The following is a 19279-nucleotide window of genomic DNA, read 5'->3' on the forward strand; positions in this document are numbered from 1 at the left end:
CAGCTCCCTCCCACGGCTGGATCTGATCACATGAGAGCCGGGCCCGGGCCCAGCAGCGGCGGGGCCGGTTTCGCTGAGCATGGCGCTGCCGGGCGGCGGCTGCGCCCTCCGCCTGTGGCTGCTGCTGCTGTGCTGTCTGCAGGCCCCGGGCGCCTCCGCAGCCCCAGCGTGGCCGGGGCCCTCGGCCGTGGGTGAGTCCGGCTTCCCCAGCCGAACGCTCTCCGGGGCGGCCAGCCCGGCTCCCGAGCGAGCGCAGAGCCCCAGGCGCTGGGATTTTCTCCCTCCCGGGAGAACGAGCCTGCTCCGAGCAGAAGTAGGGCGAGGGCAAGGGAGCCGGGGGGCAGGGCTGGGGGGCCCAGACTCGGTGGGGTTGTCACGCACAAGCAGACCCTCCCCTCCCGCCCGGGAGCCAGCCTGACGCGAAGGATCTGCCAGTCAATAGCTCCAGCAGCCGGCTGGGCTTGTTCCTGTCCACCCGGTGCCCTCCCCGCCCCAGTCCATGCCGATTAATTGCAAAGCCCCTGCTGAGACTGACAGACAGACAGAGCTGTCTCCTCCTCGGCCAGGCTGGGGAGGGGGCTAGGCATTTCCCCTACCTTCGCTCCCCCTTAGATGGGTCACTTCACTTGAAACACCGAGTAAGCAGCCCGAGTAAGCTTTACATCCAGTCTGACTTGTTCTGGCTGCTGTAAATGACTCTGTAGCACGTCTACATTCCTTACCTTCTTACGTATGTCCTCGGCCTCCCCCCTTGTACCTGGTTCTAAATGTCCAGAAACTTCCTGCCCGCCTGGGGATGTATTTTCCCCTCCTTCCTATATAGTCCCCCTTCTACCTCCCTATCTATCTTGCTTTATTCTTAACCAAACAAAGTACAGTGCCATGCTATTTACTTCCGTTCACAAGGCTGAGGCATTTGTAAGACTTCCACCACTCTCCAGATCAATCCATCAATCGGTGTGTCTGAGATGGCTGGAGGATGGAAGAGAGCATCCTATACTAGGCTTGGCAGAATTCTGTTTTTATTTTTTAAAATAATTTTAACAGATAAGATCAATGTTTACTTTTAAACATTCTTTTCCGATTATTATACATCTAAATTTTTCACAACTGTTTTTTGGGTTTTAATTAAATTATGGGTTTTAAGCATTTTTCTCTATTTTTAATCTATTTACATTTTCACAGTTGTGGGAAATTATTGTCTGGGGAAATTATTGTCTGACAATTGGGGGTCAGACAGTAATTATTTAATGACAGTGAATGTTGAAATTCAAAAAATTAAAGCTTTATAACCATTCTAACACAAACTGACCATCACATGTCAAAATATATAAAGTAAATATCCTTAAATCAAACTGTACTATCTTCTCAAGTAGCATTTTTCTTACTTAATGAAAAATTTTCAGATAGGTATTACTGATGGATTTTTTGTTGTTGTTGTTGGTTTGTGAGTGTACAGTGAAATTGATGTTTACTGACATTTACCAATAAAAATCTAATCTTTCCAAACCTGAATATAGGTTATGTTGTTTCCAGGAAGTGTGGTTCAAACAGAGTCATGCAGGCTAAGCCCTATGTTACTTAATAATGCCATATGTCTGAAATGTATTTAGTTACTCCACTTTAATACACATTATCTCATGTTTGCCTTTGGTCAACAAAGCAAATTCCACATTTTCTATCTGTGATTTTATTTTCTTCCAGTTACATGTTTCAAAAGAACTGTAGCTTCCTGCTCAGCTTCTGTGACTCATATGCATCTCAAATGCAAACCTCGGCAAGTTTCCAGAAGACGAATCTCACAACCATTAGCAGAAATTGCAATATTACAATTTTCAGATGTTCACATCTTCTTTTTAACTTCCTGAAATAAATTCCTGGTTAAAGCATGATCTGAGAAGTCAGACTGGGCTTCTGTTACCCATTCTGCCATTGGTTTGCTGTGTTACCTTTGGCAAATCACTTTGCCTCTATGCCTCAGTTTTCCTTCTGTAAAATAGAGATAATTTTCTCCTTTGTACAGTGCTTTGAAATCTACAGCTTGAAAGGGCTATATATTATCATATATGAAATCTGAAGGTCATTATTTTTACAATATGTAACTTTCTAATCAATTTCAGTGTGTAATATGCACCTATAGTCCCATGCATGCTTGCCTGTGCTTAGTGTTAAGAAGCAACTGTTGAAAACTTACCAGACACCTAGTAGCCAGAGACCGATACAAAAGATAAGGCTGGTAGGCTCCATGCCCTGGTAAGAAGTCTAGTCTGCTTATTATCACAGCTGCTGGGGAGAAATTTGTGGTTTCTGGATCATGGCTGGAGGTGTCATCTTTCCTGACAACTTTTGGGTAGTATATGTCTGAAAAAATTGAAACTCCACCCATCTCTAGCTGCTGGAAGGGAGAAGTGCTTTATTTATTTCCCCACACTCAGTAGTAAATAGGGAGGGTCTCTATCACTCCACCTTATCCTCTAATTTTGGGTCATTTTCTACTGTCTCTGCTTATAGCTTTCCCAAGCAGTAGCAAGGGAATGAATTTGATATGATTCTTATCAGTTTCAAACCACTCACACAGACTTCTGAACAGCAGCAGTGGGACTGATTAGAGTTTTGTTAAGTTTACTCTACTCATGCTTAGCAAAACTTTGAGGCACAACAGAAGGACTGAAGCAGTCCGCAGATTTAGGATTACAACACTGCATCATGTCCATTCAGTTCACATTTGCAGGTTGTCTTTGTAATCATGAAGGCAAGAAACTCAGTTTTTAAATGAAAGCTTAAATTCTGCAGAACTTGATGATATAGGTCTCACATTCACCAGGACTAGCTTCCCAATCTCAGTTCATAGATACATTTGCCAAGCATATGCAAAAGAGGATGATGTTGACTCTTAACGTCAGTCTTAATGAAAATTGTAAGGAGAAACTCAGCACCTTGGCAAGAAATAGTCCATTTTCATTATTGTTTGTTTTCTAAAAACAGGGCAGTTTTGGCATGTATCCGACTTGCATTTAGATCCTACTTACCACATCACTGATGATCACACCAAAGTTTGTTCTTCTTCCAAAGGGGCTAATGCCTCCAACCCTGGACTTTTTGGAGATTTTTTCTGTGATTCTCCATATCAACTTATTTTATCAGCCTTTAAGTACATGAAGAGTTCTGAACAACAAGCTTCCTTCATGATATGGACAGGGTAAGTAATCAAGTCAGTCAATAGCCACCAGGCTAGTGAAATAGTTGAATTGTTGGAAGACCATAATGCACAAACATTCAGACATTTGTTTCTGTATGAGGCCATACATTTGAGTTTGATGCCTTGTAAATGCTGCTTCTGTGTGATCCGCTTGCATTATCTGAATCACTAACAAGTTGCAAGACCGAGTGAATGTTTAAGACTTCTATAACAGATTTGGAGGTGCTCTGGAATAATTTATTAATATTGTATGTTAACCTGCTTATTGAGATGTTGACTGTATAAATACATTTGTGTAGGATAGTGGTGGCTGTTGGGGAAAATGAGCTGGAAGCAAAAAAGGAGATAAAGAACAAAATTTTAACAAGGATGATTAGCCACTGGAACAAACTACCATGGGAAATGATGAATTCTCCATCTCTTGGAGACTAGATACCTTTCTGTGTTTTAATCAAACACAAGTTATTGGCCTTAATACAGGGATAAATGGGTGAAATTTATTGGCCTGTGTTATACAGGAGGTCAGACTAGATGATTTAATAGTCCCATCTGACTTTAACTCTATGAATCTATGAAAAAAAATGTCTCAAAAGAAGCCACTTCTCTGCAAACACTTCAGGGTATTAAGAGACAATAATGCCAGGACAGGAAGAGAGCCAGGAACACAAATGATGAAAAGAACGGTGGCAGGTTTAAAAAAGAACTTACTCTCAAGAGTGAATGGAGTTGTTTGTGGGAACCAGGGTGAGACAAAGGCATCCACTGGGGTGTCTGAAGAAGTTAGGCCTTCCAGGTTACCATCAGAGGATGGTAAGTGTTTAGGTAAGACACGTGTGTAGACTATTTTAAAATATTTTTATTTAAATATGCTGTTTCCATTGTTAAATAAGACGTTGGTTTAAGAAGAGTAGTCTGATCACTGGATACCTATAGTCACAGACTCCTGAAGGGGAGACCTGCAAATACCTGTCCTGAACCCAGTCAATCCTTCTGGGTAAGTATGGCTGGTGCAAAGCATATTGTAGGCCAGGGTCCAGTGTAAGAGTGGGAGAACTGTGGAGTTCCACCTTGATGTAGGTGAAGGCCTGAGACCTGAGGAGATGCACACAGAGAGACCCGAAAGGAGAAAGAAGTGCAGCAAGCCCTGTAACCATGGTAACCTCCAATGTGATTTTCATCTGCTACGTTTTCTTTATTTGCAGTACTTCTTGGTCCGTTAGTTTGTAGTGTGACTGGTTAAAGAGGTGTCTGCTTTATAGTGCTGTCCTAATCCTCTCTAACAACTAAAGGACCAAGCAATCTTTGGTTTGAATCTTTGGTTGAACCACCACATGGTTGTGCACAGGAATGTAATACTCAGAGGCTAGCTATTTTAACTGCATATTGGATTCATACTTATGCCTTAACTTATGTGGTGAACAGGGCTGGGTCAGGCCTGGCTACTACTCAGATGGGAGACTTTCAAGAAAAAATCAGGTTCTAAGGAAAATTCAGGAGGAATCTCTCTCCTTTTTGAGTCAATACTGAACTGGTAGCTCAGCATTGTGCTGCTGGTGTTCTCTTTTTCACAAGAATGATTACAAACAAAGGCTGCTTGAAGCACTAGAAGGCAGGAGATCAGGGTTCAGTTCCTATGTTGACCCTGGGCAAGACCTTTACTCTCTCTCTGCCTCAGTTTCCTGAGTATGATAGCTATCATGGCAATGGGGTTATAGGCAGCAGACACACAGGATGTGGTCAGGGTTGTCTCCTTCCTCCCCCTCCCCATCCAATGATCTGCTTGCAAAGGAAATTTACAGCTATTGCTACTGCAGGTGTTAGTATGTCGCAATGTAAAGGTGCCTGAGCCATGCAGCTGAACTGTAAATAAGAAACGGGCGGGCATAGTTATATTCATTGCATAGCATTTAATATCATCATTTAAGGGCTCAGGGGAAATTGCAAGCTATGTATGCATTTACATATTGTTCATGAATAAATAGACTGTAAGGCATGGCAAGTGTATATATATACAAACCTGACTAGATTAACCCATTGCATTTTATTTTCAACAGAATGTGAAGGAAAAATAAAAATTAAAAATAACTTAAAACGGTATTTGGAGGGATGGGGGTAGAGGAGTGAAGCAATCAAATCCAGATTACATATAAACTCTGAGTGGGTTGGTTTAATTATGGGATATCTTAATAGTGGTAAGTATTTATCACGGGATTCTCTGTTAGAATCTATTTGTAAAGGGAGGGGACTTGGCAGGGACTCTTTGAGGCAATGTGCTGGCTTTTTATTTAAGTTTTGTAGCAGTGGCCTAGGCCAGAATATAGGTGTATTGGCAGAGTTGTTTAGAACAAGAAATAAGTAGCTTTTCACAGTTTTGCAGCTGCTTTGACACTTACGAAGTCCTCTCCTTTTTAGGGATAGCCCGCCGCACGTTCCAGTGGAGGAACTCTCCACAAAGATGGTCATTAATGTTATTGGCAATATGACTTCCACCATTCAAAGTTTCTTTCCAGATCTCCAGGTGTTCCCTGCATTGGGTAACCATGACTACTGGCCACAGGTAAAATGAGTTTTCAGAAATATGAGCAGATGTGTTTCTTTACCAGAATGGCTGTGTATAATTAAAACAGCTGGAACAGTGCAATAAAAATGAAATGTTTATATGAGTGTTATACTGGAGGCAGTATCCTATGATTCTCCAATTTACACATAGATCTTCAGGGTATAAATATTTCCAAACTACAGCGACTTGAAGTACAACTGTCTCTGTGTGTAAAGTTACCTAAACTAATGTTGACAAATCTTTTCGTTGACCTATGGTGTTTCAAACTGACCTAGATAGCACCTACTGATAAATTGGATGCTTACAAATCATGCAGTAACCACTACCTCACATACAAAATTTATATAAATTGCTTTTTTTTTATGCTGGGTAAATTGTGTGTAATATTTGAACTCAGGACTACAGATGGCATCCTTAATGAGATCTGTCAGTGTGCCAGTAATATTCAGGGCCTGCTTAAAAGCTCATTGTAAGTATATCCATTGATTTCACTGGATATTGGATCAGGACCATGTATGTTTTTTGTAATTGATTTCTTCTGCTTTCTAATGGTGACATAAAACAAAACAACTGAAAACATAACCCCCCCCTATTCCTTCACTGATATAAAAAATAGCATCCATAGTTTTGGGGCTTGTTTGGGACGGCTACAGATATTTCCATTGACAAGTTATTGGACCCGTAGTTCATTCCAGTCTGGCACAATGCCTTTCTAACTTCCATGTTGTATTAGCGATGTTGTTCTCGGCATAGATAAAAACGCAATGAACAGTAGAAACCGCACTGAACCACAAAACATGTTTCAAAGTTAATCTAGCAGCTCAAAAGAGGAAGGAGCAAATTCTCATACCTGATCTGCGGGGAGGAGACGGACCTTATGTTAGCAGGTCAATTGCAGTAATTTGTTTTTACATTTTAGCTAGGGCTCCATAAGATCCTCCCACACTCTAAAAGGTCTTTTACCTCCAAGCTGCATTCTGTATGTCCATTAGCCCTAACAGGGGATCTTTTAATATAATGTATAGTTACATCTGTTTCTCCTATTTACTTAAATGAAGTCCAGTTCAGGTTTTAAAAACAGAAGTTGCAGCCTTTAGGGCAGTGGTTCTTAACCTTTCCAAACTACTGTACCCCTGAAGCCTGAGTCCCACCCCCACAGGGCTGAGGCATGTAACTTAGTTTCATGGCGCCCCTGTGGCTCCAGGCAATTACCTTTCTTGCCACCCCCAATACCAGCTCTGCACTTGCCACCCCTCTAAAACTCCAGGTTAAGAAACACTGCTTTAGGGAGAATAACTGACATTCAGCAACCTCCTGGGATCTGGAGGAACATTCTCATACACATCAACTGGCTTAAATTCTCAGTGCAGAGGTTAGCATTTAGCTATTGGACACCCTGTGTGGCGAATGTTAGTCTTGTTTGTAAAACATATACGATATAACAAATTGAAATATGGTAAACTAGGATAGACAAATATCCTGCTCCAAAAAGTTGTTTGCTGTTTAAAGGGAAATTGCACCTATTTCCCTCAGCTCAGCACTCTAAAATATGTGAGTATTTATTATATGGCATTTTGTTTTGAAATATCAGACTTCATCGATGTGCAGAATTGCCATGTTTTTTTCCCTGAGTTTGAAAATCATGGGAATACACAAGGGAGACACTGTTTGTACAAAATGTGAGAGTGTTGCAGGTTGTAGGGGGTATATTTTTATAGGCATTTGCTTACTATTTGGCACTACATGCCACAAACTGACATGGATGTGGTATAGCACATGGCTGCTGTTGCAGTCCGAATGCAGGAATGAAATATGCATGCCACAATACACTGAACACCCTTTCTGTTTGTTGCCAGCTTAGTGAGTACAGCTACTTAATGGTCTTTCCTCCTTTTCTTGTTGTAACATTTGGGGAAAATATCAACCAGATTAATACATCATTGGATAGTTTTTCAGACTGTGTTGTCACTGTAGTCCTCTTGCACAAGTCTACCTGCGGGCCCCACCTAGAACAGGCTCCCTAACTAGTGTCTAATCCAAATATACACAGAACACGACCCTGTGTTTGGGAGCCAGATCCAAGCCTCCTTGAACCCACAATTAAGCCTCTTTCTGGAACTAGATTTAAGCCTGTCTGTTGGGTGAACACTAACTATATGGTTGACCAGTGCAGCTCTGGAAATTCCTTGCATAGTAACAGAAAGATATGTGGTGCATGCAATGAAAAGATACAGACTGATTTTTGATGGCTTTATTTACATGCAAAGACTGAGAGATACTTTGTCTACAGACCTTGAGACAAGAGGCTCTACCTGTAAGTGCCTACAAAGTTTAATTTTTACATTTTATTTGAACAAATCTGAAAATCACCATAATACTATTCCCCTCCCCCCACCCTTTTGCTCCCAAACAAAAAAATTTAAACAGGTTTTTGTTTTTTGGGAAAAGCTCTTCATCCTCTGTCTAGAGTTAGATGAGAGAGTTACTTTAATTAGATTTTGCTGAGGCACTTGGGCATTGCTTGGGTTGGGTGAAAAGTGCAGGAATCCTAATGAAAGCTATTGATAAAACTTTTTCTCCTTAAAATCAAAAACAAAATGTTTTGTGGAAATGGTGAGAGAGAGGACCTCTCCCCCACCTCATCCCAGAATAGCCCAGTGGGTAGGACTGTCACCTGGGCTGTGAGTAGAACCAGGTTTAAGTCCCTGCTTTGAATCAGAAAACTGTCATTTTCATCCTGCATCAAAACAAATTTTGAAACCCTGAAATTTTTTGTACAACAGAATTGTTGTTTCTGACCAGCCTGAATCCTATTGCTTTAAAGGTTTCTGGCACTCATTTACTAGGGGTGTGTAATGCCATAGAAAAGAGACTTCACATTCAGTTCTGATTGAAATTGAGATATTTGGTTCTGATTACTTGAACCTTTATCGACATCTTTAATTAGGACTCCTGCACTTTCACCTGACCCAAGCAGTGCCCAAGTGCTGCAGCAAAACCTGATGAGTGTAACTCTCTCATCTAACTTAGATAGAAGATGGAGAGCTTTTTCCCCCTGAAATAAACTTTAATTTTTTTAGTTCAGGAGCAAAAAGGGGTAGGGGGCAAAGTAGTATTATGGTGTTTTTCAGATTTGTTCAAATAAAATGTAAAAATTAAATGTTGTAGGCACTTAGGGATAGACCCTCTTGTCTCAAGGTCTGTGGACAAAGCGTCTTTCAGTCTTTGCATGTAAGTAGGGCCATCAAAAATCAGTCTATATATTTTTGTTACAAGTACCACATATCTTTTTGTTACCGTGAAAGGAATTTCCAGACCTGCACTAGTCATCAGTGGTACCTTGTAGTTAGAAGGGTACCTTAAGCTCCCCGTCCTTACCACTCAACAGAAGTAAACTGGGTGAGATTCTATGGCCTGTGTTTTAAAGGAAATCAGACCAGATGGTCCCTTCTGGCTTTAAAAATCGATGAATTTTTGTTTTCATACTGATGAAGGTTCTGTTTTTTAACAGGATCAGCTGCCTGTATCTGCCAGTGAAGTTTACAGTGCTGTAGCAAATTTCTGGAAACCTTGGCTAACTGATGAAGCAATCAGTACCTTCAAGAAAGGTAAAATATAGTAGATACATATTGTAAAACTAATGCTGAGAGGACTGACATTTCTATAGATTTACCTTCCTTACTTCGCTAAACTGCAAAGATGAATCAGTGCAATAGAATATCTGGCCCAGTTCCTTCAGAGGTTAGAGAGTTACTGATTTTGCTCTATAGCAATTCCTATCTACAGTTAATCTTGTAGGGAGACTTTGTTCTTGTTCTAGTGTAATCATTATTCCTTGCTTTCCATAGCACCTACAATGTTGTAAGCTTTGTACAAACGTAAAAAAGACACGCTCCCTGCGGGGAAGAGTTCACATAACTATCAAGGAAGGGTATGTGAAGCAAGAGTTACACTTATACTTAAAGAAAAATTGAAGAATAATTCTTTATTTGTTTTGAGACTACTTGCAATACAAAGAGCAAGTTTCAGAGATCTAGGAACACCTTTATGCAAAGTGAGGAGCTAGCAAATAATCACGATTATAGAATGAATTAAAATGTTCTTTTGTATCTAATTTAGCTCATCAGATATTGGCTGCACCAATGATATTTTTTAACCAAGGCGTTGACAAAGGCAATTCAATTTCCAATCCAATTCTAACTCAATTTCACAAACACTGTGGGTTTGGAAGTTTAATTTGAACTGGTATATTTGAGGGTTGGTGTTCTGAATATGAGAGACTGGGAAAGAAGGCCCTGGGAGCAAGAGGGGAAGAGAGAAACTCTAATGGAAAAATAACACACAGAGGGGCAGACTTTCAGCAGGTGTTAATTGAAGTCGGTTGACCTATAGTAGCTGTGGATCTGCTTCACAACATGTATGCTATAGAGGGTTGGCCAGTGTTGCTGGTTAATTTTTTCGGACTGCTACACAACATATGCTTCCTTTCATGAGCCTGAATGAATGGAGAAACATTGTAATTTTCTTTAACTGGATCTCTGTTTGGGAAGTCAGATGTCCTTTATAACTACAGGAAGATCAGTGAACTCACACTACACTAATTTTGAGACGCCCCTCCCCTCCCCCAATGTCTGAGACATAATTGTTGCATTTAGCATCACTTATGCAATTACCCAATTCATCTGCACATGCAACTGACAAATAAACAAAGGGCAAAAAGTAGAAGTGATGCTAAAAATGTCCTGTATCCTTTTCCTCACCTCTGAATGATGTTGAATACAGTGAAATCAACTAGATTACTTGAGAAATAAGGTGCTGTTTGATATGAGTAAGTATTTCAGAATCCGGCTGATAGAAGTCTTACTATTCTAATTGTCAATGTGGTACTTTCACTGTAAACTTGTGTTTTAAAAGCTTTCTTCCTTTAAATCATGTTGATCTTGTTTTCACAGGTGGCTTCTATACACAACTATTTCAATCCAGTGTTAGCGCTCAACCACTCAGGATAATCAGTTTGAACACAAATTTGTATTACGGCCCCAACCATGTGACTCTGAATATAACTGACCCGGCCAACCAGTTAGCGTGGTTGGAGAGCACACTAGAAATCTCTCTTCAAAAGAAGGAGAAGGTAGGGGTTACACACAGAAGGCAATGAATCAACTCAAAATCAGTAGTAATATCCATCATAACTATTTGTGTAAATTGAAAGAAAGCTAGCAAAAGGAAAAGAGAGAAGTGAATCAAGTTTCGGGGCCATTGTTTTAGAATTTGCAGTTGATTTGATAGGTCAGAGGCTTTAAGAAATGTATATTTGCTACCAGTTACGTGCAGTGGTGAGCAATCTCTGACCTCACTCCTGATCTGTGTTGGTGCAAGTGAGATTAGAATCATGTCTGTAGTATAACGACTGTTACAATACTTTCATAGCTGAGGAAATCCAAAATGGGACTACCCACAAAATTACCGGACTTGGTGCAGAGGACATCTCTGCCATTTAAAGGGGAAATTAGTTGAAAAGTTGGATCTATAACATTGTACCAGAGAACATGGGTATTCACAAACGTACTTGCAGTACCAATATTACATTATTTCCTTTTAACAGACAATACACATGAAAAGCATGCCTTATTTCACAAACTCTGTCCTTATTCCACACTCAAAATGTTGTTCAGGCTGCCTAGCATGAAAAAGTCAGGAAACGAAAGTTAAAATTGCACACATTACCATAGTTTTGTCTTTTGTGTATGTACAGTATGCTACAGTATTTAATTACACAGTCATATGCCAGTTCTCAAATCCTACAATAAAATATCAATCATTTTTTCTGGAACCTAAAACAGCACAAAGATTTAAAAAAAAAAAAAAAAAAAAAAAAGGGGGGGGGGGGAACAAGAGTATTTTTTCACTCTCCTTGCTTTCTAAATGACTGAAATCTTTATTTGCACAGCCAGTCCCAAAACACTCACACTTGTCCAAAGAACAATGCTAGAAAATGTCACTCTGGAAAATAATTTTCAAAAAATTATGAATGTTCAAAAAGAGAGGCTCAGAAAGGAAATGGATGCAGCTTTAGCTATAGGAGTTGTTACTTCCCTAATATTGTAATAAATGTATTCACTTATTATGCTCATTTTCTGATGTGAGATTACTAAATATTGGCTCATAATTACTTTGCTCTCTGTTACTAACTATTCATGCTTACTACAACAAAACTAACTTACAATGTTAAGAATGGCAAAGTCTTTCAAAGACAGCGTTATTACGAGACTCCGTGTTTATCAGTTCTAGGCTAAAGATAAAAATGTTTGTTTCATATGAGGATGATACTTGTGTTGTACCTATCTGATCCTTTAGGTATATGTGATAGGACATGTGCCAGTAGGATATCTGCCTTTCACAAGGAACATTACTGCCATGAGAGGATATTACAATGAGAGATTAGTAAAGATTTTTCGCAAGTACAGTGATGTTATTGCTGGACAGTTTTTTGGACACACTCACAGAGACAGTATCATGATCCTTCTGGATGAGAAAGGTAATGATGTTTGTTTGCAGAATACAAGTGTCTGCTGTATCCTTTCCTGCTTATCTCCAAGCCAAAGACTGTTTTGGAGTATGTTGGGGCCAGTCAAACTCTGGTGTGAATTATTTTTAAAAAGAAATGGGGATAAAAGTACTATTTACTTTTTGTTATCAAAGTTGTTGAATGCTTACTACAACACTGTATAATGGTGTTCTCCCAAAATTCCAGTAATGAGAACTACACATTACATTGTCATTTTTAAGACAGACTGTCCACATATTCAGAACATGAGAGCGGCCATAATGGGTCAGACCAATGGTCCATCTAGCCCAGTGTCCTGTCTTCTGACAGTGGCCAATGCCAGATGCTTCAGAGGGAATGAACAGAACAGGTAATCATCAAGTGATCCATCCCCTGTCACCCATTCCCAGCTTCTGGCAAACAGAGGCCAGGGACACTTCAGGGCATGGTTTTGTATCCCTGCCTATCCTGGCTAATAGCTGTTGATGGATCTAGCCTCCAATAACTTATCTAGTACTTTTTTATCCTCTGGCAAAGAGTTCCACAGGTTGACTGTGCATTGTATGAAGAAATACTTCCTTTTGTTCGTTTTAAACCTTCTGCCTATTAATTTCATTTGGTGACCCCTTGTTTTTGTGTTATGAGAAGAAGTAAATAACACTTCCTTATTTACATTCTCCACACCAGTCATGATTTTATAGACCTCTATCAGATCCCCCGTTAGTCTTCTCTTTTCCAAGCTGAAAAGTCCCAGTCTTATTAAATCTCTCCTCATATGGAAGCTGTTTTATACTCCTAATCATTTTTGCTGCCCTTTTCTGTACCTTTTACAATTCCAATTAGCCGGCTTCCTGCTTCTGATGTACTTTTAAAACTTTGCTGTTATTTTTTGAATCTTTGGATAGTTATTCTTCAAATTCTTTTTTTAGCCTTCCTAATTATTTTACACTTCATTTGCCAGAGTTTATGCTCTTTTTTTTATTTTCCTGAATAGGATTTAACTTCCACTTTTTAAAGGGTGCCTTTTTGCCTCTAACTGCTTATTTTACTTTGTTATTTAGCCATGGTGGCACTCTTTTGGTCCTCTTACTATGTTTTTTAATTTTGGGTATGCATTTAAATTGAGCCTCTATTATGGTGTCTTTAAAAAGTTTCCATGCAGCTTGCAGGGATTTCACTTTTGGCACTGTACTTTTTAATTTTTATTTAACTAACTTCCTCATTTTTGTGTAGTTCCTCTTTCTGAAATTAAATGCTACTGTGGTGGGCTGCTTTGGTGTTTTCCCCCCTAAGGATGTTAAATTAATTTTTTTGTTTTGTTTTGTTTTTACTTTTCTACTGATATCAGAAGAGGCTTTCTAAGCGTCTCACTTCTAATGAACACTAATAAGTGCTAGACAAGAATCTCTAGTCTTTCCTCTGCTCTCTTGCAGTGACTGGTCAAATTACACTGGCCAGTTCCTATTGTGTGTTATGTCAAAGGGAATGTTCTCAGACCAAGGGAACATGCTCTGTTTTTTGTGTTTCCTGCATCATTACTGAGCCTCTCTGCTTGGTTCCCTGCTGCTTCAAAGTTAATTAAGATAAGGGGGTGGAGGAAAAGAAATCTCTGCTTGTGCCATCTCCTTGATCAGGTAATTTCTCTTTGGGATAAGCACACAGCTTTGAAGGTTTTGCATTGTGCTCTGAAATCACTTATTTTTATGAGTCAAAGTGGCTACAAGGGACATTGTTTCTAATAGAAATCCCTGCTTAAATATTTGTGTATACCAGAGAAGAGTGAGCCCAGTGCCTGGGTTTGTTACAGTACCTACAAACTTACCATAATTGACTCCATATTTATAATAGGTTTTATAAGAACTTCTAAAAACAATCCTAAAAACCTTAGTTGAATGAGATCTGCATTCTGAGTCACTGTCCTCTTAACATAGACCAATTTCACATTGACACCCTGATAAAAAGAAATCCCGATAAAATCCCATTTAAAAAAAGGAATCCCAATAAAAAGGAATCCCACCAAGTGAGAGAACCACCTTTATAGATTTTGCTTTTTAGATGTCTATTGAGGCAGTGTTTTGCCTAGATGATGATCCCAGCCCTGGTTGCACATTTAATGACCTGTCTACACATCCAGACTTCATTGAGGAGGACAGACCAGCCTTGCTTCTTTGTCACTGCAGTTTGCATTGTGAAAGCGACTCTGCTTCCAAATCTATTTTATTGTCTTCCTCCTCTGGCAAAAATAAGCACTTGCACGTCTAACCTTGCTAGCTATGACTGCTCTTTTCAGACTGTCTTCTCATTTTAGTCATTAGTTTACTGACAAAGCTTTGCTGAATTCAAACTCAACTGGAATTTGCAGCCAAAATCCATGTATTGAGATAGAGTCCATTTTATCTCCTCCAGAAGAGACTGTTGGCTTTCGAGCAATGTTGCTCAGCTTTCAAAGTTTCTACTCACTTGTGGCATTCAGCCTTGTGACTTCTGTACTGTTATGTTGGCGGCATAAAGGAATATTCAAATTTCTTCACAGAGATCCTCTAAATACACATACCTGTGTATTGTATCTACTGAATGTCCTCAGCTATCCTCCCTTCAACTTGCTGTAAAAAGCAGGGTAGACATAACTGGTGCCAGCAGGAGTTTCTCTCATAGTCTGGTTATGTGAGCTTCAGGGTAAATTGTTGTAGGCTCCTGGCATTTGTGATCATGCAAAAAACAAATAGGAAGCTGCATGTAAGACATAACTTGGAGATAGTGACACACAGTTCTGATCTGTTTCCTTTAGTGAGATTTGTCACAGTTAAGGACAATTGTATCTGAATTCTCCCTCTGCGGTCCAGCATGGACTCCCATTCTCAAGCTTCTGGCTCCCCAGGCGTCAGCTCTCTTGAGTGGAGATGTGTGTGTCTCTCTCTCCTGACCAGGATATTTCCAGGCTGCACAGCTCCCTGCCTACACTGAGATCCCCAGCCAATCAGACTTCCTGAGCAGGCCAGCTTTGCCTTTCCTCAGGGGCTGTAGGCAGCATAATTGCCCACAGTAAAGTTACACCCAGCTCTAAGCAAGCTCATTTATTCTTAAGGTAAAAGCATTACAGAGAAAATATATTGAAACAATAAAAGGAATGACTAGGGCCTCCCTGGGGCGGTTTAAACTCAGGCTGTATAGCCAAAAGTCCGTTCTTTGTCTGTTGGTTCTCTAGAGAATCCAGTCTGAATCAGCATATGCGAATCTCTCCTGGCGGTGGTAGCTCTCTGGAGGTATTATAACCTGAGTAAATTTGCCTAATCACCCCCACACACACTGTTCTTAGATCCTGGAGGGCTGTTGTTCCCCTCCCCCGTGGAGTTACATACAAATCCTGGCTCACAATGATACATAAGCATTCTTCAATAAGGTTTAACTTAATTCAGTAAGGACCCGAAATAGAGCACCGTAAATCTCAAAAGTTCGTTCCTTCCACCAACAGAAGTTGGTCCAATAAAAGAAAAATTACCTCACCCACTTTGTCTCTATTCAGGGTTGTGTAGAAAATTGCCCTGTCTGTCAAAAGGCTAACAACAGAAATGCACTGGATACGAAGGGCATGGGTACATTCTGGATTTTTGAGCCAGTGTAGCTATTCTGGTGCAAACCTCCAGTGTAGATGCACTGCCCTGATGTAAAGTGGAGTTCACATGGGTGAAACTTACCTAGATTTGCACCAGAGCAGCACCTCTACACTAGGCTGTTGCACTGATGTAGCTACCCCTGTGCAAAAATCCCTAATGTACCTAAGCCAAGCACTCTGGTTCTTGTCTTCTTCATTCTCAATGTAAATAAAGCATTTCTAAAAGCATTTACCCTAAGGGAAATGATTATTTTTTTTCAGGAAACCCAATAAATTCCTTATTTGTGGCACCTGCTGTGACTCCAGTGAAAAGTGTGGTGCAGATAGAGTCCAACAATCCTGGAGTCAGACTGTATCAATACGATCCTCTTCATTATAGCTTGTTGGTATGTGACAATTAAAAGCATTGTTTTAGCATTAAGTATTAAAATAGCTACAGTCCAGCCTTTTTTATACTGGGTGTCCTGATGCAAGGTTAGTGCTGGCTTCTATCTCCTCAGAGGTAGGCAGAGAAGGGTGGGAAGAGAAAGGGAAAAATCTTCAAATAGGAACTCTGCAGCCTTTCATGGGCCTGAAAGACCCACCTCCTACTTCCTTTCTGCTGAATAAAAGTCAGAAAAAAGCTTTTGTTCAGCAGTGAAAAAGGCAGGTAAAATCCTGGCATATATGGATAGGTCTCTCTTTAGACACATGTGATCTTGGGTGATAGAGAGGATGAATTTGATGTACAGTAGAACCTCAGAGTTACAAACACCAGAGTTACAAACTGACTGGTCAACCACACACCTCATTTGGAACCAAGGTATGCAATCAGGCAGCAGCAGAGACAAAAAGAAAAAGAAACCAAACCTGGTACAGTACTGTGTTAAACATAAACTACTAAAAAAATAAAGGGAAAGCAGCATTTTTCTTATGCATCGTTAAGTTTCAAAGCTGTAATAAGTGAATGTTCAGTTGTAAAATTTTTGAAAGAACAACCAGAAAGTTTGTTCAGAATTATGAACGTTTCAGAATTATGAACAACTTCCATTCCTGAGGTGTTCATAACTCTGAGGTTTACTTAATCTGGCTCTACATAAAACTCTGGAAGAGAATTTCCAGAAGGTTCAGGGGTGAAATCCTGGCCTCACTGAGTCATTGGCAAAACTTATGTGCTTCTCTGCTGCCTATTTCTCACATTCGTGCAGGTCTCCATTTCCCTACATTCTTCCCATGGCCTCTACTGGCCATCTATCCATAGGCACACCAAATGGTGCTTGGGGAAAAGTGAGTTCAGCTCTTACTATGCTTTTCCCGCTAACCGTAGCCTACATGTTTTTAACATTCATTTGACCAGCCACAAGAGATACCTAGCCCTTTTGTCTCTCTCTTCTCTTTTCCTCCCCCCACCATTACTACACTGAAAGAGCCAGTTTTTGGTTTGAGCCCAACTCTTGGGGTGGGGCATGACCTTTTATTCAGTTGTGAATAATAAGCAGTGACAGCTTCCTAATCAATACATCACTCTAGAAAGTTAATGAAGCAAGCAAGAAAGCAATACAACTATGCCCTTTTTTTTTAAACCTGTAGGATCTTTGGCAGTTTTACTTGAACCTCACAGATGCCAACATGAAAAATGAATCAAACTGGAAACTAGAATACATCTTGACCAAAGCATATGGTATTGAAGACTTGAAGCCAGAAAATTTATATGAAATGGCAAAGCAATTCACTGAACCACACAACAAATTGTTCCAACAATATTACAATAATTTTATTGTGAGTTATGACAAAAGCATTGTCTGTGAAGGGGACTGCAAGATGAGCCAGATATGTGCAATCCAGTATTTAGATCACTCTTCCTATACGGATTGTATCAAACGGGGACAGTGTGGAGATGAAGTTCAGTGCACTCAGTACTGATGTTCAGAGCTTAAATTCAGCTGGAGCTGGCTAGAGCAGAGCTCTGGTAAATATTTTAGCCCCACAGGGCTAAAGCCCAAGACCCCCCACCCCGCAATTAAAGCACTGAGCCACAGCAGGCCCCCTGCCCCCGTGGCAGAAGCCCTGAGCCTGGTGCTGCCTGTGGAGAATGGGAGGGAGGCATGGTGGGCTCTGGGAAATACTCTATGAGAATTTAAGCCCTGCTGATGTTAATATGTAGCCTGTATTTTAAGGAATCTGTTCCCCTATTCTGCTTAAGTGGGAGCCTGTGGCAATTCTCTGTGAATTGCAGGGGGGGCAGTAGCTCCCCTAAATCTTTTATTCTTGATAAATATATAGGCCACAATTTTCCGATTGCTTTGTCTAAAGTTGAACACCTAAATAACAGTGGCTTGATTTTTCAGTGATCCTGAGTACCTGTGACAGTGAATGTACACTGCAGTTTCTTAGTACCTATGAAATAAATACGGGTTTAGGTTTCTAACTTTAGGCACCTTGGTTTGAATACTTGGGCTATATATGCTGTTTAGATAATAAACTGCAACACTGTAGAAATCAATGTTTTCATACGTGTGTGATGAGTTGACTTAAATAATCAGTACACACACCTTTGTGATCAGTAAATATTTACTGAAAGTTGAAGGAAATTGGATTCTTCAGCACTAAGATATGTCTACTCTTGGAGCTGGGGGGTGTGATTCCCACCTCAAGGAGACATACTCATGCTAGCTCTTATTGAGCTAGTGCACTAAAAACAGTGTAGTCATGGCAGAATGAATGCTGGGATGGGCTAGTTGCCTTGAGTACATGCCTAGGATGGGTACATATTTGGGTCAGCTAGTCTGTCCCATCGCCAGTGCTGCCATGGCTACATTCTATTTATAGGACTATTTATTTATCGTGCTAGCTCAATCAGCACTAATGTGAGTATATCTCCTCGAGCTGGGAATAACACCCCCAGCTCCAAGGGTCAGATCCTCAAAGGTACCTAGGCCCCTAACACTCATGGGAGGCACCTAAATGCTTTTGAGGATCTGGACATTGCTTTCTCTGTATAAAGTTGTGTATATTAATGGTAAGGTCAGCTTTATGCATATTTATATTAAGAGATTGTTTACAATAAAGAGACACAAATCATGTTTAAATCAATGGAAGTTACTAATGAGATATGTACACAATTCATCTATATAATACTGGCAAATGCACAGCTATCACGAGAGTTCTGAAACTTTTTCATAGTGTGGACTATATCTTAATACAGAGTTTCTCATGGACAACCTTTCCTCTGGTTTGTGATTGCGCAAACTATCTCTTCCCTGAGTCAACTGCAGCTATTGTTTGCATGAAAAAGTAATATTATCCAAGGATTTTAAATATCTTTTAATGCAATTCAGCATGTGGCAATGAGAAGTCATTTTCTGATCGCCACGGAACCCT

At 40.2% G+C, this 19279-nt stretch overlaps 1 protein-coding gene across 1 annotated transcript; it reads left to right on the top strand.

Annotated features, from left to right (window-relative positions):
• Positions 1-24: 24 nt before the first annotated feature.
• SMPDL3A (sphingomyelin phosphodiesterase acid like 3A) lies at positions 25-18987 on the top strand. The gene is made up of 8 exons (XM_067546681.1): positions 25-191; positions 2986-3199; positions 5612-5756; positions 9271-9367; positions 10712-10890; positions 12117-12297; positions 16181-16305; positions 17489-18987. The coding sequence occupies exons 1-8, from the start codon at positions 80-82 to the stop codon at positions 17819-17821; spliced, it is 1386 nt and encodes a 461-aa protein (XP_067402782.1). The 5' UTR covers positions 25-79; the 3' UTR covers positions 17822-18987.
• Positions 18988-19279: the final 292 nt, after the last annotated feature.

This window comes from Emydura macquarii, unplaced genomic scaffold, assembly GCF_026122565.2.
Source record: "Emydura macquarii macquarii isolate MOO-44397 ecotype Brisbane River unplaced genomic scaffold, CSIRO-AGI_Emac_v2 contig_1146, whole genome shotgun sequence".
Taxonomy (NCBI): Eukaryota; Metazoa; Chordata; order Testudines; family Chelidae; genus Emydura; species Emydura macquarii.

Excerpts from the sequence above, each read along its gene's own strand:
- SMPDL3A (XM_067546681.1), top strand. The coding sequence starts at position 80 with ATGGCGCTGCCGGGCGGCGGCTGCGCCCTCCGCCTGTGGCTGCTGCTG. Across the intron at positions 3,200-5,611 it reads TCCTTCATGATATGGACAGG|GGATAGCCCGCCGCACGTTC; the intron begins GTAAGTAATCAA and ends TCTCCTTTTTAG. Across the intron at positions 12,298-16,180 it reads GATCCTTCTGGATGAGAAAG|GAAACCCAATAAATTCCTTA; the intron begins GTAATGATGTTT and ends ATTTTTTTTCAG.